The sequence below is a fragment of the Pseudopodoces humilis genome, chromosome 1 (assembly GCF_049639895.1).
Source record: "Pseudopodoces humilis isolate 2021_Gansu_Grassland_sample_001 chromosome 1, ASM4963989v1, whole genome shotgun sequence".
NCBI lineage: Eukaryota > Metazoa > Chordata > Aves > Passeriformes > Paridae > Pseudopodoces > Pseudopodoces humilis.
Window position 1 is genome coordinate 98,273,329 of NC_142200.1, and position 22,426 is coordinate 98,295,754.

The 22,426-nt window shown below is 35.7% G+C and overlaps 1 protein-coding gene across 3 annotated transcripts in view; it reads left to right on the forward strand.

Moving 5' to 3' along the window:
* The window catches only part of POU6F2 (POU class 6 homeobox 2), a 308,170-nt gene that overhangs the window by 50,003 nt on the left and 235,741 nt on the right, over positions 1–22,426 (forward strand). For 2 of the 3 annotated variants that reach the window (XM_088060564.1, XM_088060566.1), the window contains exon 1: positions 11,810–11,975. In XM_088060564.1, the coding sequence (XP_087916690.1) occupies positions 11,810–11,975 (166 nt within the window). Of the gene's footprint in view, positions 1–11,803; positions 11,976–22,426 lie in introns of those variants that run through there. The other variant, XM_088060556.1, reaches the window with a different exon arrangement.

The window sequence follows — 22,426 nt, forward strand, 5'->3', positions numbered from 1 at the left end:
CTTGCCCTGCTCTCTCCTTCACAAATTGGTTAAACAGTCTGTAGGGATTAGGTGACTTGTCTGGCAATGTGTACAGCTTCAGTGGCAAAACTGAGCCTCCAAAATGCCAGCCCTCCTATTATAAGCATCCAGTGGCAAACATACTCTCCCACAAAAGAAAGATTATTTTTTATTATAAGAGAACTAACAGAAAGGTCAAGAGTGGTTTGAACACTGTATGATCTTTCAGCTGTGCTAATACACTCAGGCTTGCTGCAGGAAACCCAAGTGGCTCTTTGGTTTTGCATATGCAAACTATAAATACATGTAGTCTCTAGGTTCAGAAAACTAATGATAAATATGGACATAGGAATGAGCTTTTCCTTTAAGTACAAAGAGAGGATGCTTCCTTCAAAAATATATGCCAAACATACAGTAACCATTTCCATTTGGACTGACATATGAAAATAACTTACAATGAACAAAAACTGTGATATTGTGATCAAAACTCATATTCTTCATTTTATTGTTCTTTGTATTTTTTAATCACTCTGAAATTATGAATGGATTTTTAATATTAATTTTTGGGATGCTAATGTTACCAAAACAGTTATAGTAATGATCTGCATATTTGTGCATTTACAAGCAAAAGAAAAATAAAAAAAAAGAGCAAATTATGCCATGTTTTTAAACAATATTAATAATTTGAAGGAAACTTTATTTTCAAAAATTATATTTATTAGTTGTTTTAAAAAATAACATAAATTTTGTAATAGGTTAAAAAGTAGGTTAAAAAGTAAGTTAAAAAGTAATTTGAGACAAATAGTATTATGAGATTATGTTGACCAATTTCTTTTATAAATAATGAAACTACACTTAGGGATACCTGCTGATATCTTGTTATTGATTTCCATGACAAGAACATCAGTGCCCTTACATAGAGCTCAGTGATTTTTCACAAGGAGAATTGAGTATGTGTTTGTCCCTGTTGAAGCAGATGGCAGCAATTCAAAAGGCTTAACTGGGGAGGAGTCAGGTCTGCTAAAAATTCTTTTACATATGTAATATTTACATGCATATATATGTAAACATTAGATATACATGTCATAAAGAATAATAGGATCTTTGAAAATATTTTTCTCATGCTAAAACAGAAGGAAATCAACAGCACTTGTGGCTGTTCTCTGAGCAGAGCAGTGATAGTTGGTCTTTTAGGGTGAAACTGAGCAGCCCAGTGATGTCAGCCAGTTTGCAAAAACCAGGTGTTAGCAGCAGCATGTGGCTATATTTGCATGTTTTGGTTTACTCTCTGATCTGATTTTTCCTTCCTTAAAATATTGTTTGGTTTGAAGGAGTCTCCTCGAGAAGCAATAGGGAGCCAGTGGTAAACCATTATGTGGCAAATTTTTTGTTAAAAGAATGACAAACCCTCCAAAGATCCCCCTGCCAAACAGTATCTAGTAAAGAATTGGACTGTTCATGTAGGAAAATATCAGCAGATCTGAGAAATGTTTCATTCATTGTTTATTGATAATCCAGTAATTACCAATTACTGTAATTGGTGCTAAAATGATTGGTAAATGTTCTGCTGTTTTCCTGTGGTAAAGCATTAAACAGAAAAACTGCTTTATATTGAAGAGATCCTCCTGCATGTCCAACACATAATACTGTTGTGTGTGGTGTGTGACACATCCTACCCTAGCATAATGAACAAAACACTGGGACTTTATAAGTACATCTGCAACTTCCATCAGATTAAGGCTATTGACAAAAAGACGAAGCACCCTTTGGGCTTCAAGTTCTTTAAGTCCTTATGCAAATTGCATTAGAAATATGAGGCTGTGTGAAAATTGAAGGCATGTTGAATTGAAAACATTTAATTAGAAATTAATATGTTTTGAACAACAATATGAGAAGAAAGATGTGGTACCCAGGTGTTGATGAAGACCTGATATGAAGAAAAGTAACCCTGAAGATCTTTTGTGATGATTAAAAAAACAATTGCACTCATTCATCAATGAGAAAGGCTTGGGAAATATAAAAAGCATCGCATTATTGATCTGCAGTATTTGTGGCATTATTAAGTATGTTTAGCAGCTGTAGCAGCAGGTTTTGTTGTCAGATTATCTCAACATACAAGAATGATAGGAAAACTATTTGGGATTCTTCCTCTTAACCTGGAAGCTGCAGTGCATCTTCTAGTATCTGGAAAAAAGAAAATAACATTTTAGTCTGTGAGCCTCAGATCAGGAGAGGCTTTCAGTTTCTTCAACAGATGGGCATTATTGGTTTTCTATTCTATGGTTAGAGTAGATAAAAAGAAATCTGAAAGTCCACCCTTAGAAAATATGATATGAGTAGAAATGCTAGAAAAGAAATAATTTCCCATACTTGTCACTGAAATTCAAGTGTGTTGTATGAAGTGCAGACTATGGAGAGCAAACTAACTTACTAACTTACTAACCACATAATACATAAAATTAAGGTTGAGCTATCCTAAGTTTGGATTCAGATTTGGGAAGACTTTGGCCTTGTTTAACAAGAGGAAGTTAAAGCAGACTTTATTATTTGCTTCAAGATAAAAAAGAACAATTTTGGATTGAAGACTTCTCATCAGTTTTTGATTGTGATATTCTGGTGAAATAATGTTTTGCCTGATGTGATTTGTTTAAGTGTCTTAACCGTATTTATGAAAGATTTTAAAAGATTTGCAAAAAATTGATACTGAACATCCAAACTGGTCTAGGTTATTACCATGTATTGTATTACAAATTATAACCATTTTAAAAGTGGCATTCAACTAAAAACCTGGATGAAATTGGAGCTAAAGTAATATTACTTTAAAAATCTTCAGGAAAAAAGAGTTTTCGCTATAAAACATTGCTTCATTGCACTATAAGGGTTTTGTACCCATTTCAACAAGGTTTCTTTTGAAGGTGTTACATTGTGGGTGTTTGGTAGAATTTCTGGTGAGAGCTAGGGAAGAGATCCATACTGAAATAGGAAATGTCTTTCCTCAAGTAGCTGAGTTTACAGCTGACTACAGGTGGATCTTGATTTGGGTCTTCCTAGACCTAATGCAAGTTATTGCATTAACAGCTGACCAGGGTTACTATTTAATCCAGGCTCCGAACGTTAAAAATTCAAGTTAATGGTTTCTTTGTTTTACATCATGAAAATCCTGACATGTTATGTAAAATTAAGTTCTTGTTTAACTAAGAGGAGGGCTTCTTTTAATCACTGAGTCGCTTCTATGCAGCCTGGTCAAGTTTCTTTCTCATGCCCGATCAACATTCAAAAGCTATTGTAAGTTGGATTTTGATGTGATCCTGGATGTACTGATTTTTAAAAGAAAGCAATTTTAGCTGAATTTTGGCTTTGATATTTTTTCACCCAAAGTAATTTCTAGTGTGTGCATGGTTGACCAAGCCTGAAAAAATGAAAGTATAGACAAACTGCATATAATGAACTTAAATTTCTGGTTAGGTCAAATTATTACCAATTAACTGTTTTGTGGTAGAAATCCTAGTAAGAAATCTAACACCTTGGAAAGACTAATTCCAGTATGCTATAGAGAATTTTATTGTGTTTCTTAATTTCAAAGAGGTTGTTTATGGCCTCTTCTCTTGGAGAGCAGAAAGATTATGCTGATAAGAACATACTGTAGGTTCTAGAAGAGCCTTTTAACACATGTAGCATAATCATCTGGAGAGGCCTTGTGTTTAAGGGTTATTCAGAATAGAAATTGAGCAAATATGAAACAAGACAAAAGACAAGTTATGAAACTGTCAGGTTTATGAAAGAGCACTTGTGATTTGGTAAACAGGCTCATGTCTTCTCAGGTGGTCAGTGTGGGGACTAAAACATCACCACATGAAATAATTTTTGGGGTGAACAAGAAGGTTGGGGTTTTCTAGAGCAGGGATCAGTTAGACATACCTAATTTATTACATTAGGGTAGAATGGTATTTTTTCCGTAAGACTAATGAACAAATACCTCTATAGAACTTTTGTTTTGTTTTGTTGTTTTGTTTTGTTTTTTCATTAATGGAAGACAATGCTTTCCTCTTCATACTGGATTTTTTCCAAGTCCTCTGGTAAGTTGGCCCCACACTATAAAAATTTTAGTTATTCTTTCAGGCTTGAAATTTTCTGGATGTTTTCTTATGCTTGACATAGCTCCTTCAGAATAGAACTGGCAGAGCATTGGGAATCATCCATTACTCATATGAAGAGTCAAAATCTTACTCCAGATAGGACCATCTTCTAATTTCAGGTTAAATTGCTCTCCTACAGCATCTCCCTCTTTCAGGAAACCAGATGAAAGAAGAGTAGGAAATCTCTTGGTTTGATGATCTTAAAGGTCTTTTTCATCTTAAATGATTCTATGAAACGAGTGAGAAAGTTTGTTGAAGGCTTACTCCACCATATCGTACCTAGTCAAAATTACCTGTTTTGCCTTTGCCCTATCCTGATCTCTAGGGCCTGATTGTCTGCTTTCAGAAAAATGGGTCAGGTTTTGTGTAACTCCAAGAATCTTTAACTAGAAAAAGGCTGATTTCTTTCACCACTCTCAGGACTTGTTATTTCTACTAGTGGCCATGTGCTATTGTCTATCGTGTGTTTTGAGGAGCGTGGCAGCTTCCCAGAATAGTAGCTTCTCTTGTCTCTTGACCTGTGTATGCATACAAACTTTTCCTATATGCCCACTGATAGACAAGCTCTGTTCTAGTACGGCAGTCTGTTATTTAAGTGTGGAATCATTATAATTATGCCAAGGCCAAAATTAAAACTCTTGCTATCTAATTAATAGAGGACAGTTTTGAATACCTTCACCCTGGATTTGGTACAACACTCTTAACAAGAGTTCTTGTAACAAGAAGAGCAGTATGATCTTTAAATCAGACTAATGATTGTATCAGAAGCATTAAGGTCAACTTTTAAGACTTTAAAGCAACATTTAGAGTAAAGCTTCTGTGCTGTGTGCTCTGGCATTAGTGATCTCTAAGTGTCGTGTGTGTCAGGAAAAACACAAAGTATGGATTCATTAGTGCACATATTTCTTTGCCAGCAGGATTAAGAACTGGCTTTTCTGGACCAGGAGTGCAGATGTCTCCTACAATGAATTATTGTTCCTAACTTTTTCTATGGTGAAACCAGCATTCTTTGCCTTTCTTTCCTTTTTGAAGATTGCAGCATGACTGCTGTTGTGTACATTTAGAGCAATAAACCCAAACTGATTGCAAAATAAATGGTGATCTAGCTATTTACTATGGGGCAGCTTCTGTGTGCCTATTCCCTGTAGCCTCTATCTAGCCTGATTAGAAAATTGAAATTCTCTTGTGAACCTTTCAGCTTGATCTTAATAGGTGCCAGAAATATGTGCAATAGTTTCATTAGGGAAAGTAGTGAAATGGGGGGAAAAAAAAGTTTAGTGAGGGATTTTCTGGTATGATTTGAAAACACATTGTAGTACCTCAATCTCAAGTCACAGCAATTCAAGGGTCATTGCCACTGAAAATTAAGTTTAAAAAAGAAATAAAATTAATTATATTTTAAGATTCCTGAAGCAACAATTAAAATCACCATAAATTTCTGTAAACCTTATTTTTTCAGTCAGTGCTATGCTATTCTAATTAGCAGCAACCACTTCAGTTTCCTCAGAACTTAAAATGAAGTAAATAAATGAAGGAGACAATCCTAACATTACTGCTTAACTGGAGAAGAAAATATCTGTGAAAGAAAGCACCATGGGCAGTGATAATTTTTCTGACTTTCCAAACTAAATTGTTATATTTCAGTACTATTAATAAAATGTGTATAACTAAGCACTGATTTGTAAATGAGCCACATTATTTTTTAACTAGAAAACTCTTTTTTAACTGAAACCTGAATGCTATGTGTGAAAATGAATACCACTGGTAAGACAAAATGTCCAAAGCCATATTAGTCTTTAGAAAAGGGAGAAAAGAAAAACTTTTTCTGCTACAGAGAATTTAATGAGGAAAATATAAACAATTCTAGATGAAGAAAAGCAGAGACTGTTTTGGGTCATAATATTCATAGTGAGATGAGTTGATAATATATCAGCTTTTTGCTCTAAGAGAAAGGAGAAGTAATACAGAAGATTTTAGTAAATTGAATATGAGTAATACAGGTAAGAGACATAAAAACGTAAATAGAAGTTCAAGATCAAAGTAGCCATGAGAGATCAATGGTCATGTATCAGCTTGTTTGTTTTGCTTATAAGCATCCATCCAAAGGTGGTGGTTCAAGTGGCTGTGAAGAAAATGAGATTTTTCCCTTAACTTTTCCAGGGAAATAAGAGCCAGCAGGTAGAAATGGTCAGAGGCTAGCAGGGGACAAAAGGTTGATTCAAAGTAGTTTGCATAAACCAGTCTATGGATAGACTGGGATGGAAATATCAGCACATTAGTGACAGCAGATAAAACAATGTTAAAAGAAGAAAGAATCAAAGAAGGTTGTCTATAAGAGATCTATATTTATAGAAAAAAAAAAAAGAATATCTCTAGAAGCAATAAGATGAAGGAAGAAAACTTTTTCATAAGAAGAACAAGGGAGAAGGCAATCCTAAATTTCACTGGTATTTACAAAAAAAAATCCTTTTCTTTTAATGTATTCCTCACACAAAAACTAAGCTAAGGCACATCTTAGAACAGCTTTATCCAAGTTTGTGATCGTGTTCTGTCTTGATCAAAAAATTTAAAAAGCTACAATTTGAACAAATTTTTAGTGCAGTCATTAGAATAGTAAGTAATTAAACAATGTAAATTTTATGTTTATAAGTAGAATTTTTATGTTTGCTCTCAAACAAATTCAATGTGTATGTCCCAAAGAGAAGTCAGTGCAATATCATGCTTGGGGGTGGGGGTTTGGGCAGGATTTATTTCATGTTTTGAAGAAAAGCAGAAAATTGATTTCTAATACTTCTAAGGTAGGGGGGGCAAAAGTCTGTGCAAATTAACTTCAAACTAAGGGCAAAATAAAAAGCAAACAGAGGGTCTTACTTTTTCTCTGAACTAGAATTTAGAAAGTAATTACATTCAGAGCAACAATGTTTATGGTGCAGTAAGTACAAAATTTAGACCAGTGGCTAAATCAGTACATGAAGCCTTTATAAAGCTCTATTATCACCCAAGTCCTACATTAGGGAAGAAAGTAATTCATTTTTAGACTTCTGCCTAGGGCATGTTTGACACAAACCCTATACAGTTTCTTTTAAAAGCTGTCTTTGATTACTAAATAGTTTTGCTTAGAAACTGCACCTTTACCCTTAAAGTGCTAAGGCAAAGCTTTTAACAGAGTGATAAATGTTCTCCTGTACTTTGTAGCGTCCTTCAGATCAGAAAAAAAGTAAAGGTTTTAGCTTTTAGAAAAGGGTGTGTTACCAGAGCTGTAATTTGCATTTGCAAACCCACAGGATTCTTACTATTAAATTAAGCCCAACAGCCAGTTTAAACCATCAGGGAGTGGTAGAGCTGAAGAGTGGTGCAGCAGATACTGTAAATGAATTACAAGAGGTATAAGCCACCCCTTAAGGGAGACACACAGCAGGGAGGACCACTTGCAGCACAAGGCTGTCAGGGAAATCTCATAGGAAACAGGCAAGTCTGGAAGTACGAGTGTTAGTTGGACAAGAAATAGATGACAAGTTATAGGAGTATCTGCAAGAGATGTGTGTATAATTTGTCACTACATGTGTGGTATATACAGTTCTATTTTGAATAAGGAGATGGTGATTCCTTAGTTCTCCCATAAATTGAACCCTGAATTTCTGAAGCATTATGTGCCCTTGCCTCTTACTTAAAGCATATAAACACTTTTGACAAAGGTCATCTTGCTGGTTTTATGCATTCTTAGACTTTTCAGTTTTGCATATGAAAAGCTGAAACTTTTGTGTGGCTGTCAGCGAACAGAAGAGCCTGTGTTACAGTGCAAAGTGTAATCTGACCTACAGCACCTTCCAAAAAGCAAATGCTGAGTGTCAAGCCCACAGACATCCAGTGCAGAAGAACAGATCCTGACAGTATTAGCTACTAAGGATGCATATGCAATTCCTTGCCTCAATGCATCCTCTCCAGAGCTGTGGGTCCTCCCTGGGATGGACTTGTAGGTGGGCAGAAGAGGAGGAGAGGGCTGCTGGGCCTGCAGCTGTTGTAGCAAGTACTCCAGAAGTTTTTTTAGGGAGGCCATTAGGGATGTAGGAAAAATCCCTTTGATCACTAAGGGATTTTGGAGACTAGGCCACTTGCTGTGCACTAGAATTACAATTTATTAGGTGTTTTGCAAAAACAATAGTTTTTAATCATGCATAATTCACTGCAGAACAGACATGTTTTCAAGCACAGAAAGCAATTGAAGGCCTGGAGATAATCTGAAGTTTAAAAATGTCCAATTTTTAATATGTTTTTCAAGGAAACATACCTTTCCTTAAGTCATTGTTTAAATGATTTATTTAGTCTTCATGTAGACTAGAAATTTGGACAGTATCTAATCCGTCTGCTTATAGAGAAAGTTGTTGTTCATTGACCACCTGACAGAGAGAGCTACCCTGGGGGTTAACTACAGGTTCTGTGTTGCCTGAGGGAGGGGGCAGCAGTTTATGCTATTTCACTTTTTATAGTCCTTGCCTGTGTGTTTGCAAAACTGTTTTAAATTCACTGCTAAGACTATGCCTAGCCACGTGAGTGACTATGTTGATGTTTACTGCAGTGCAGGTCTCAGTAATACCTTGCAGCAATGAGTTCCACAGGTTTTCCACCACCTACTGTTTGGAAAAGTATAATTTATTATTATTAGATTTGTGATTTTTTTCCCATTTCAGTGGAAACACCTTTTCTCCTCAGATGAGTTAGGGTGAATAGTTTCTGATCCACATTTTCTTTCTGTTGTTTATTTTCTTGTATCCTTTGATCATGCTCATTCTTAGTCACACTTTTCTGGAAGCACTGTCCTTTCAATCAGTTTATCATTCTTACAGCATCTTTTTGTGCTGTATCTTTCTTAGATGGGCTAACCAGAACAGAACAAAGTACTCTAGATGAGGCCAAATTATTGATATACATAATAAAATAAAATCCTGGCTCTGTTGTAGTTGCTGTGAATTTACTGTCATCGAAGGGCTGAGGTTTCTCCCAGTGCTGTCACATTCCCCATATTATTCTTCCTCCCATTTTTCATATATTCAACTTCAGAATTTGGCAACTTAGACTTAATCTAGAATCCAACAGATTCCATTAAATCCATTAAATTTCTGTTAATCCTCAAATCAGGAGTTTTTCTCTGTGGACATGATTAGTTCCCTCCCCAAACTATTTTGATCAAAGGGTCAAATTTTGTCTTGATTCATATTTGTTAGGGATGTTAGTAACAAATCTTGATGTTAGTTTGGAATAGCTGAAATTGAGAGCAGCAGCACAGAATGAAACAATGCTGTTTGTGTTCACAATGACCTTTAGCTGCAAAACCTGCTAAAATACATTATTTAGTATATGAAAGCAAACAAATTTTTTTCCTCAGTAAATGACTGTCCATAGTGCACTATGAGGCAAAACAAGTCAGAGTTTTTTACAGTGTCTGCAAAAGAAATCTGTTGTTTTTTGTTTCCTCTGAAGAAACACCTAAGAAATGTTCAGGTTGTTGCTGCCTAATAAATACAGTAAATGAAATGTTAATAAATTGCCAGCAATTTAGCCTGACAATAACATGGATTGACCAAATTGATTAAATTGATTATGCTTCATATATTTACAATATGTAGACACAAGCCTAATTTATTTTCTGAAGAGTTCAAGGTAGGTATCACTGGTTTTAAAAAAGGCAAAACAAAACAATGGAGTAATGTTTGTGGTTGCTATCTGCAATAATCTAATGCTGACAGAGAGCAGTATTTTATTTAGTAATTAACAGTGTAAAGGGAAGAGAAGCTGTCATGTTGGTTCTTAAGCTGGGGAATGTGATGAAAGATGATATCTGCGATCTCATCCTTTCCACTTGTTTAGGATTGTCAGAATGAGAAATGTCAGCATTATGAAAGCTCAGCTCTGCTCTTGATATGATAAAACCCTTCAAAAGCCAGTCTTTCTTTCCCTCTCCCCCTCCTTTCTCCCTCTCCTGCTTGCACTTGCTTTTTTTATTTATCCTGTTTTGTTAGATGGCAGAAATATAATTCTTTTCTTTCTTCCTATTATAAGCCACCATTTTTGTTTTATTATATGTTTCACAACCCCTAATGCCCCACTGAAAATTACCTTGTTAAATGACAGTGTTTCAAAGCCATGAATCCTTTCCACCATTCCCTCAGAGGTTTGAAACAGTCAACAGACTGTAAAGAATAAATAATAAAAAAGTATTGATTATTTTGATGACTGTGAGATTCAATTAAGTATTAATTTTGCCCTCCAGTGGACCTATCAAGGTATTCAAAAGGGAGGATTCGGCTCAACTAAATGCGTGCTGAGTGCTTCAGCCTTAAATAGGGAGAAAATGTGTTTACCTACAGTATTTGAAGAGGAGTGCATTGATGCACAGAGTCCAATATTTAAGTGCTGTGCAAATTAAGCCCTGGTGACAGTGACATTGTTTTCGGCAATATGAGTATTGACTAAAGAAGTGCATTTGATGACAGCTTAAACTATTTGTATTGATTAACATTTTCATAGATTATCATGTGTCATATCAAATTCACTTTTCAGACATGAATACATTAAAAAACCCACAGGCAAACATCGACCAATGTGAGGACGGGACAGAGGGAACATGCTAGCCAACCTACATGCTCGCTGGTCACCTGTTCTCTGCATAAGAACCATTTAGGCATGAACTTTGCAATAAATAGCTGCTAGAGAGAGCAACAAGGTCACTTGTTCTTTTTATTTTTTTTTAGTTTTTTTTTTACTCTGCTTTCTGTGCTGTCATGATATTATGCTTATTGTTTTGCATACGGAATAACTGAGTGTGCTTGGAAATAGTGCCTGACCCCCAAACGTCCTCAATGAGCAGAAGATGAAACAGATTCTGATCATCAAGGAAAAATTTAGATGTGTGTATATATGTGTGTAATGTTTTATGGGGGATATAATGTTGCGAACACAAGAATAATTGCAAACTGTATGTGTAAGTATCTTCACTAATTTTATCTTTTAGAAAATGGTTTCTGTGCTTTTTATTTTTAAAAGAAAAATGTGTGTTTGTGTCTTTATGGACTTTCGGAGCATAGTATCCCAACGACAGGACCAGTTAGAAGAAAACTGTATCTCTGTTAAAAGTATGTAATGAAATGGCTATTTGATGCTGTGTGTTTTCGTAGCAATGCTGGAATGCTAGAAACTGTGTATTTGATTTTGTTTATGTTATACAGCTGAGGATACCTCTTTAAATCACTATGGAGCACTCACAGGGGGCTCCTCTTCTGTGGTATCGGAGCATATAGGAATTTCTTCTCTTACTATGCTAAGGACAGGGTGAGGTGTAAAAACACACACACAAAAAAAGCACATCCCACAATTAATGCTGTGTTGGTTATGTTGCTTTCATAGAAGTTTTTCTCCAAAGCATCCTGAATCTCTCACATGCTAGTTGAGCTTTAATAGGGTGGGGAGTAATGGAAAACTCATTGGATCTGTAATAGCTCTTCACTTGACTGCAGCCAGCAATAACAGCAGGAGCAGCCAGAGATAAGAGAGAGAGAGAGTGTGTGTGTGTATGTGTGTGTGTGAGAGAGAGAGGGAGTGGAAGAGAGAGTATACGCACACCAAAGCTGCCACTTTTTTTCCCCCTCACTCTTTTTTCCCCCCCATCCTAGGATCCAATGATAGCTGGACAAGTCAGTAAGCCCTCGCTGTCACTGCGGAGTGAAATGAATGCAGAGTTGAGAGGTGAGGACAAGGCAGCTACTTCAGACAACGAGCTGAATGAGCCCTTGCTTGCGCCTGTGGAATCAAATGACAGCGAGGACACTCCCAGCAAGCTCTTCGGTAAGTCTGTCTAGGTATTTCATTTCACTGCTACCATGTTGTCCGGAAGAGCAATCTCCCCCTGCTCTTTTTTTTTTTTTCTCCTTTTCCCCCCCCCCTTTTTTTTTTTTTTTGTTCGCTCAATTTTCTTGTAAGTAGGAAAGAGTAGCTTGGAGCATGCAGGCACACAGTCCTCTGCTCCTATTGCAACTGGTTACCAGAATGACAGCATCAGTCCTGAAAACTTTTGTTAACAATGGATGTATTTCATGCAAGTTGCAGATGTTTTCTGGTTTTTTTAGAACCTTGGACTCTAGCATAAAATAATGTGTGTTTGTGTGTGTGTGATATTCTTGGAATACTTTAATAATTATTGTGGTAGGTGCTGGTGTCTTTCACATGCTACTAGCCTTTTCTGAGGCTTGATTAAACGGAAAAGTTATGATTTTTTATGGTAAAAATAAATCTGGCTGAAGAGAGCTGAAAGATTCTTGTGGAAAACACTTCATACTGAGTAAACAAAGCCTAGCAAGGGTATTGCACGTGGAGCTAATGTTTTTGGAATTTAAATTAGAAATGAAATATTTCTTCTCGAGCCTGTAGAGAGAGAAATTACCTTTTGAATTTTTATTCTTTTTGTAATAGTCTAAATTGTGCCAGATAAGTGTAACATTTCACAATCAAAACAAAAGCAGTGAGAGTGGCACTCCAACACAGACATCTGTCATTCAAACGGATGACACCCTGTAAGCCAACTCAAGCAACTCTGATCTCTAATCAGAAAAGGGAGCAGAGCTGTTGAGGCGCGTGCTTGAGTGATAGATGTTGATAGGTGTCTGAGCTGTAGCAGCACTCTGTGGTACATTGTGACATTTTGGGTTTAGAGGGGCTGCACCCCTGAAGAAATCCCTTTTAATTATTTCTATTTGTGACCTGAGACAAACCTTAGTAAAAATGGAGCATTTACTTATTTTTTTATTATTCTATAGGTGGAAGTCAAAGGGAAAAAGATCTTGTTTAAAGGGAATGCAGCTTTAAGGGAGAGAGGGTGAGAGCCCATTTTCTAAGATTCAACTTTTGATTTCATAATCTGCAAGGAAATCTGTAGCACTGTTCAGATTTCAGTATTCCACCTACAATAAGAGCTGCAAGATTTTTTTTTAAAACAAAAGAACACATGTGATTTTATATTATAATATTCTTTACACATTACTGAAAGATACAGCACAAAACGTTTTACTAAATAACTTTGCTACAGATGTGGGAAAAATAATAATTAAAACCCCCCCCAAAATTTAATTTCTGGATTGTGGTAATGACCATTACTGAATATCACATCCATTTTTAAGCACCCTCTTAGTAATCTTTGTTTCCATGGAAAGCATAATTTCCATTAGCAGTTTGAATGTTCAAAAAGCATATAATAATTATTTTAGCCCATTTCATCCAGGAAAGAATTATAATGTCTAAAATTCAAAGGCTACCAGTTATCTAGAGTAATATAAATATCTTCAGCTGTGTTTATATGTTTTATTTGTTCAAATGTTTAGGATCTATCTATTAAACACAGCAAGGCATATACAAAGCAAAAAATGAGCTTTTAATTTAAAGATAGTGAAGTGTCTGTTTGTTTGTTTTTAGATCAGGCAAGTCTTCTAATAAAAGACAGGATATTTTTTGAGCCCTTGTCATTTGGATGTTCTACAGTGGTAGTGAAATATACACAGACACTTTCATTAGAGTTGTCGTGTGTGATATAGAAATGATGTGTAACCATATCTTGTCTCCTTCTGGGCTGAAAATATAATTTATCTCACTAAAAGCACTAGTGAAAAAGCTAAAAATTCATATATTGTGCTTTTTCTATTGGTGAATGTAAGATGTTTGTTAGCCTGATCCTTATACTGCTAAAAAGATGTTCCCAAGTAAACAAAAGTAAGTGAAATAGTCAAACAGCCTGAGTATGAACTTATGTACCATTTATTGCGGTTTTGCTGAAATTATGACAGATGCTACAGATCTATTAACAACAGTCCTTGTCAATTAATTATAGTAACTTTTATAGCAAAAATATAGAGGGTAGTGGGGCAATTTAGGTACATTTGAGGATCAAATTGAGCAAATGTAAAATAACGATGATTAGATTTTGCATCACAGATTCATCCCTTAAGATAGATTTGAAGTAAAGACTAAAAATTATAAAGTGTAGTTGTGTTTAAAGCTGTGATAACATAAATATGGAACATCACCACCCTATAGTTTTTCTCTTTGTTTAATGTTATGAATAGCATGTTAGGAATGCACACTTTGTACTTTTCTTTGCAGTGTCTGAAGTTGAATTATTGTGAACATATTGACAGGTGTTGGCTTAGAGAATGACAACTTTCTCCTTCAACCTTCTTTCATGTAATCAGAGACAATAAATATCTTTTTCAAATATAACATTTAACACACGCTGTGTGAAAATTTTCCCCAAATCTCGTAAGTAGGTGAGGAAGGAGTATTTTAGAATTAGACAGGTCCCTAGCGAACAAAGTTTTTCTACACTACTGCTTTTCATTTTTTTTAAGGATTTGTGAAAATCATGTACTGATTTAGTTGGAATGATTGTGTGTCTTGTTGTCATGAGTCTCATTTTCATATAGGTGAACAGAGGTGAATGATGAGATGCGAAGAGCTTTCTTTTCTTTTACCAGACACATTCTGCTTAGCTTCTTTTGATGGATGAGTTTATTTCTGCACAGGCCTGCCTTTCTCACCTTTTCCTAAAATTCGCCTACTTGTTCTCAGATTTCCTTGTTTTGGTATTTCACTGCATGCCATAGAAACAGTGGGTATCTGGTTTTTTGTTACCTGTCAAAATGGTACCTCTTCAGTAACAGTCCCTGCTGCCAGTGAGGAAAGGGCAGGAGCACAATTAATTGTATTTATTTTTTAAGAGATGCACTAAACTTTTGTTTCTCTTATGGGTGCTTTGCTATCAGTGATAAAACAGATGAATGCTGCAGCATCTTAAGCCTCAGAAATACCAGCATTAAGTATGAGTTCCTGAGGATCTGAAATAGCTTCCACCTAAAGCTGGTGTACAGGTGTCTGAGAAGATGCACTTTGTCACTGTGGTGCAGCTGTTCCCTGTGAGTGATGACAGGAGCAGCTGTGATTAGAGGGGTTGCACCTTACTGTTGTTTGCTGGATTGTTTTCTCCTGGTGGTAATTTTATTTTTCTCTTTTTTTTTTAATTTTTAAATTTTTTTTCTTTTTGAAAGAAAATGCTGTGCCATGGTCCAGGAGTCTGTAATCCTCTACTTGTGCTTTTATACCGGTGGATTCTTTTGAATTTGCATACCTGCATGCAAAAGACTTTTGATACTAAGGTTGTATGAAACCAGAAAAGAGTAGAAAAAGTGGTCAAAAATGAGATGCAAAATGTTGGTAAAGGAATCTGTCATGGAACACATTACCTCAAAAATATAGTTTTGAAATGTGGGTTAGCACAGCTACAATGTTTTGGTTACAGTCTTGCTGTACAGTATGAGGTGAAGTTGCTTTGTAAGAGATCTTGTGGTGAGTTATTTATATTTAAAATTATTTGTGAAGTAATATCTCCTATTTTATCCATAGAATGTGATTGAATAACATAGAAACGGAGTATGGCTCTTGACTTTTCTGGTGGTGTCATTTTCAGATCAACTTGTCTTACTCTGCAATATCCTTCAAAATAGTAGCCCAGGCCAAATGCCATCGGTCTTACTAGAGAAAGCTTTGTTTAATGTTAAGTAGTCATTTCACTTGAATAAACACATTGGGATTTGATCCTAAGTTAACTAGTCCTAGTTGTCATTCTTTACTACATTTTCAAACAATTCTAATATAAATGATGAGGTATTGTTTTGAAAAAAAACAACATCTTAGAAGAAAAAAAGCACCCATCATATTTAGCTGTATAATAAACTGTTGAGATTCAAAAGTTGGTATAGACACCAAGGCTATGTCACATATAAAATTCTCAGTATGGTAAAAATCCGAAGAATGAAGTTGCTGATCCAAGCATCAAAACCCCCTGTGGACTGAGGCGGACTTTCCTGGAGTTAGATCCAGTCCTTAATTAATGCTTAATTGAAGGCAATTTGTGACATAATTAGATGATGGAAAAAAAGCCTGGGAGTTCATGCACTTGCATATTAAGTTAATTTTACTGTATGATAAAAAAATTTTCTTTGAGATTCAGTCTGTAGTTCTACAAATCAAAAAATAAATAAAGCTGTAAGTATATAGTCAAGGCAATACCAAGCCTCTAATTTTGGAGCAAAAGTGTTTCCTATTTAATTATTGCAGGACAGGAAAAATATTGACTGCTAACTTTTTTTTTTTTTTTTTTTTTTCCCTTGCTGGCAAGGTTTTGTTCCAGTGAAATTAAATCCTAAGTTTCTTGTGCTGGATCTGATGACTGTGGTTTTCTTTGGCTCATTAGTGGGCTTTTGATCTTTTCATAATGCCGTGTATGCTTGAAATATGGATGGGGATATGGGAGTTAAATGGATTTGCACACATTTAAATAAACAAGTTTTTATTTTCAAACCTCTGCATTGGCTTTGGGTTTTTGTTTTCCTTTCCCACATTGTTTTCCATGTTTCAGAACAGTGTGTTCCTGTATATGCTGCAGAGAAAGAAACAAGACAGAAGGTGTTTCTGGTTGATTATGTTTTGCTAGTAGATCCCTTGTATTACACTTTAAAGAAACATACATTATATATATTATTTTTTTTTTTTAAATTGGAGTTGCCTTGATTAGAATTTATGGCACTGGAATAATTTCAGTTACAAAGAATAAAGGACTAAATTGTCTTTTACCTCTTGAGACAGTGGTCTCTGCAGGTCAGAGCAGAGGTCATTGCCAGGTTGCTGTGAGGAAGCTCACATTATCATCCTTAACAGTATATCTAGCCTGTGGGGGCCTTCAGACCACAAGCTTTCCTTTCATCAGTGTATTTAAGGATGATTCTCAGTGGTTTGGTTATATCCTCAAATTTTAAAGGCCTGTAAGATCTCTGCCCATCAGGAACACTTTGCTGAGGTTTGGTAATTTTCTGTGGAAGAAAGCAATGCGTATTTGTTGCTCTTGATGCATTTTAAAGCTCTAGTGAATATTTCTGTTCTGGTAGGAAGGTTCATGGCCCAAATGGTCTCTATATTGAAGTCAGAGCCTTCTTTTAGATGCTCCAGACATAACATCTGAGATACGTTTGCATACAAAGATTCTTTTCTCTTCACATAATTTTATTCAGTAACTTCCACGTTGTGGATGCTTTGTTCTAAGACACTATCGGTTATCCATGCCATAGGACTGATCCTGCTAGTGCTTGAATGTGATACTTTCCTTAAAGCAAATAATCTGTGGATTAGGAACCCTATTTAATTACAAAGACTGTGTCAATGAGAAACATTAATGAGTGGAATGTTTATAGGACTGAGTCATCATACAGGCTTGTAAATCCATTTTCAACAATGTAGTGATGTCTTGCTTAAGTAATGAGTAAGTTCTTAAAGAACCCAGAGATCTGGCTATGTGATTGTTATTTCTGAAGGCTATATTTGACATGAGCATTTTTAAATAGGTATTTGCAAACAGGGGCTTGAATTACTCTGAATAATGCTGCTGTTTGCTTTCTTGGCAGAATTCTTACTCTGTCAGTGGGGCATGTACTTGTGAATGGGGGGTAGATGCCCATTAAAACCTAAACAGATGTTATGACTATTTAAACACAAAACATGATGCAATGATAAGATAGAAAATCCATCCTCAGCTCAGCTTTCCCGCTGTGCTTAGGTATTGCAGGTAGCTCAGGCTGTGGTAGTCCTGGTGCTAGCACATATATTCCAGCTCTGAGGAGACCAGAATTTTGGTCCCTTAACCTTTGATGAAAGCAATATTGGGCTGATGAAAGACAGGTATTGGAGCCACACTAAGAAATCCTCTTGCTTGTATGGAAATAAAGAAGACTCTTGTAGCTGTTCCTGAATTGTGACAAAGAGACAATTTTTTAAAACAGCAAAGAAAAAACAAAAGTTGGTTTGAGTATAAATTAATTATGGTTTTGGTTTTTTTTAAGTGTTATCCTATGTGTTTCTTAAATGAGACTTGAAGTCTGATTCTCTGTATTTATATACAGAACAACCAACATTTTAGAGAAGGAAGGAAAAAATAATTAAATCCTAGCGTGTAATTGGTATGACTGAATGACAAAGGGTTTATTTTTAATTAATCTTTCTTCTCTCTGTCTTTGAAGCCATAAAAATAGCAACAAACTTGTTTAAAAGCAACGTAAATGCCTTGCGGTTTCAAAGGGGACTTGCTGGCTACTAGACAGTAAACAGGTAATTTGTGAAAGAACTCTTAGATTCTTTGATTGAGATCCTTGCCAGTTTGTGTTTTGAGATTAATAATAGATCAGACACTTGCACATTTGAGAAGGAAGCAAATGTACAAAGAAAAGGAAGGATAATGGTATGTTTCTATTGGACTTCACATGATTAATCAAGCTCTCTGTAAGAATGTGCAGGCGAGGCAGATGGAGGCAAAGTTAGATTTGCCCAAATGTACACATGGCACCACTTAACACCTCTCTTGATTTCTTTATGCTATACAAAGAGGTGGCAAGTGCTTATACCAAACTGGCACCCTGTCGGGGGCAATATGTATAAAGTTTCCTGCTGTCAGGTTAATAAATTTTTTAAAAATATCCAAAGGCAGAGGTAGCTGTAGGTAGCTCATAGTAACAGTTGCCATTCTCCTGTGGATCATTTTTCTCTTTAATATCCTGTGTAGCACTTGGTTTTCCTTGTGTTGTCTTCCTAGGTTTTTTTTTTCCTTCTGTCATTTGTACGTTCTTCTTTGTTTTAATTCTTTTTCCTTGTGAAACTCTTTCTTCTGTTGCATCCATCATCTGTGGTCCCTTTTTTTGGGAGAGATGGTCAAAAGATGGGAGCATCAGCTTTATGAGTTTTTGTACTTTGATTTAATTGCATATTAAATATATTAAGATTTCTTCCACAAATGGTTTATTTTCTGACTTTTTACATGACTACCACTAGTACTTCCATTAGTATTAACAAAGTAACATTATTTTACGAGTTACAAAATAATTTCTGGCAAACTCACAGGTAGCAGCTACATTCAAATGATGAAATGAGAAAATTAATACTAAACAGGGACAAAACCAGTATAAAATTAAATGTGTCATAATTTGCAGGTTTCAACAGGAATATTATTTTTCCGTGTAAATGGCTTGGTGTTTTTAAACATAAAGTCTTGCTTTTCTCTTTTCCACCATCTAAAAATCAAAATCAATATCAGTATGAAACAAAGAAAGATTTGTATTGTGACATGTCCTGCTTTATATTGTGATACTGCTTTGAAGCTCTCAGAAGCCCTTTTACTTTGAAAGCAGAGGTAATCTAGAGAAGACTAGTACCTCATCCTGTCTGGCTAAGTAGAATCTGCGGTTTTCAGAGAGACTAAAATTGGGTTTGTTCTCTAAATTTCAGGGATATCTATATCTTCCAAATCAATGAACAATGCACACCCCTGCGCTCTAAAGCATGTTTTTTAACACTAAACTACTGTTTGTCTATGTCTAAAAGAAATTTGGATTTCTGGTTTTATTTTAGAATATACAAAAAGGCTATTAGGAAAGTGGGAATTTTGTTTTTCTTCTCAGATTTTTTTTTTTTTTTCAGAAAGGTAAACCATCATTTTAATTTCTGAATAGTTTGAAGTCATCTTAAGGAAATGTTGTGTTTTACAAACCAGAGTAATCACGCTACTTGAAAGTGATTACAAAAGTTAAATATATATATTTGTAATGTCTATAAATTAACAGCCAGTGTGACTGAAATATGACATCCATTATTTAAATACAATAAAAAAAATCTCAGAGTCCTAAAACAATTTCATGTTACACTGAAGATCTGAATGTCACACAAATAAGTAATAAAGACTATTTTGCATTAAGAACAGAATTTTCTACAGCAGTCTGTCATAAGATTCCTTCTTTCAAAACTAGCATGGCTTTAACAGAATGGCAGTAACACTAACTTTTATGATACTGGCTTTTAGGAACATCCTTGTGCTTTTCAGTTCAGATGGTGGCTGTATGGTTTGGTGACCATTAGAGAATCTGTTAAATAATTTTAATTTTCTTGCTCAGTCTCCTATCTGACATAGTCCCACATTTTAAAATCTTGGTTATAAGTTGTTGAATAAAGAATCACTAGCACTCATTTGCCTTCCAGAAGCCTGGAAAGGAAGTCCTCTCCCCCAGCACATTGGACATGCAGCCTAGCCTGTTATTCTCACCACCAACACCAAGGCTTGCAAAGCAGAGCATCGGTAAAAGCAAAAAGTGCCGTCTTTCCTGTCTTCCCTTCTTCCTTACAGCCAGGCTTGGAGCTGTTCCCCTCTCTTCTGCTCCTTGGTGTGTGCACACAGCTGGAAACACATACAGCTGTGATATGGGCAGTTGCAAAATGCATTTTGCTTCCATCTGTCAAGGTTTTTAGGCTTCTGTGATTTGTTTGAAGCTTAATGTTTGGGGGAGTTTGTTCCTTGAAGAGGATGATCAAAAACCTGTGTTTAATCAAGAAGCCAGAATTGCTTTTCAGTTAACATACCTTAAGGCATACTTTAATATATTGTACTATTAAATATGTGTAATTATTTCTTGAGATAGTACCATATTAACTGGAGAGGAAGAAAAATCATTTGCATTCAGTCTAATCTCTTGAGCAAATACTATATGAGGTAGTTTTTGTATTTTTTTTGCATACAATTAGGATTTATTCACATGGTGTAGAGATGTTATGTTTCCCCAGTGATTTGAATAAACATGAGGCCGGATTCTGACAGGTCTTGGGTGACCATCACATACACAGAAGCCCATAGATTTCAATAGGATATTCATCCTATTGGTACTTGCAAGCCAGTTTGGGGCCTCCCAAACTGTCTCAGTCACTCCTCTACAGCAGTTTTTTATGTTGTGGAGCTAAAATCAGCCAAGGAAACATACCGACAGGAAAGAGCAAGTGCTCTATAATTATGCAGCATTCATATTTAACAAATGATGAATTATGGAACCAATCCTGGGGTTACTTTAGGTCTCTGCTTTGCTGTGCAGGTGTATTCCATGAGTATTGCTAAGGTTCTTCAACTCCACTTCTGCTGTCATAGGGAGGTCAGTGCTGTAATGTAAGTAAAGCTTCCATTAAGGTGGGAAAGTTTTTAGGTAGAGCAGGTTATCATAATTTAAAAATAAAAGGAACAGAAATGGTAATTATTACTAAAACAAAAACAACTAGATAAATTAGCAGAGATTAAAGGGAGGGGAAGGAAATGAGGCAGATATATTTGGACTCAGCTGTGATTGTAAAGGTAAAGGTTTTATATTTCTCCTCCTTTCTTGTACTTCCTTGCCTGAAATCATAATTATTTGGACTGTGAGACATAAATATTTCTGAAGAAAAAATGGAATTTACAGCTAAAAGAAGACAGGAAATGAAAACATAAAAATTATTTCTGCTACTAATTGAATATACTTTACTGTCATAAGCACAGTAAACTTAATACCCAGCAAGAAAAGCATCTGCATGTGTTTTGGTTTTTTTTCCTGGTATAAAAAGTGTGAAGGAAAACTCTTGCCTGGCTCTCTTGCTGGGATTTGATGCATTGTTTTCAGAGTCTTCTCATTTTAACTGGGTGGATGTAGCACAGTGAACCTTCTCATAACAGTTGCTGACAAGAAAAAAAAAAAATCTTTCAATCAGCTGGTCTGGCTTTGCTCCCGCTCTCCCCAGCCCCCACACCTCTTTGCTTTTATGAAGCAATGAATAAAAGAGAGACCAGATGATGCAAAGGTTTACTCAGATGAGATGTGCTAGTCAGTGAACAACTTTGGATTTGCGGGACTCTGGCTTGTGGACTTCAAAGGGGTTGGGGAGTTTGGGGGTCAGGCCTTTCTCACATTACCATTGTCTCATTTGTGTAAAATGATGCTGGTGCATTTTGAATAGCACTTTACAAATTTCAGGCTTGCATGTGTCAGCAGACCCTGCCTGGTGTAAAGGCTGGTGTGCTAGAATACAGGGTGCATTCTCCCAGCAGTGGTAGCTGGGCTGTCTGGGGTTCTATTGGAAGGGAGATGAAGGAGAGTTTTGCTTTATACTCTGTCTGAAAACTCAGGCGTGAAACATTCATCATAAGGAGAAAAATCAGGCCCTTTCTTGCAAAAAAGAAAAAACAATCTCTAGGCTCTGGTCAGGTTTTTCGTTATTTATTTTTAATACAACATTCTTCTGGTTTTGTATTCTCTTTTCTGTGGGCTCATATAACTGCGGTATTTCAAACCAGCTTAAAACAGTTTTAAAAAAAATAAAAATGGGTTCCCTAAAAGACAGTGTACTGCTGACTGTTTTATTTT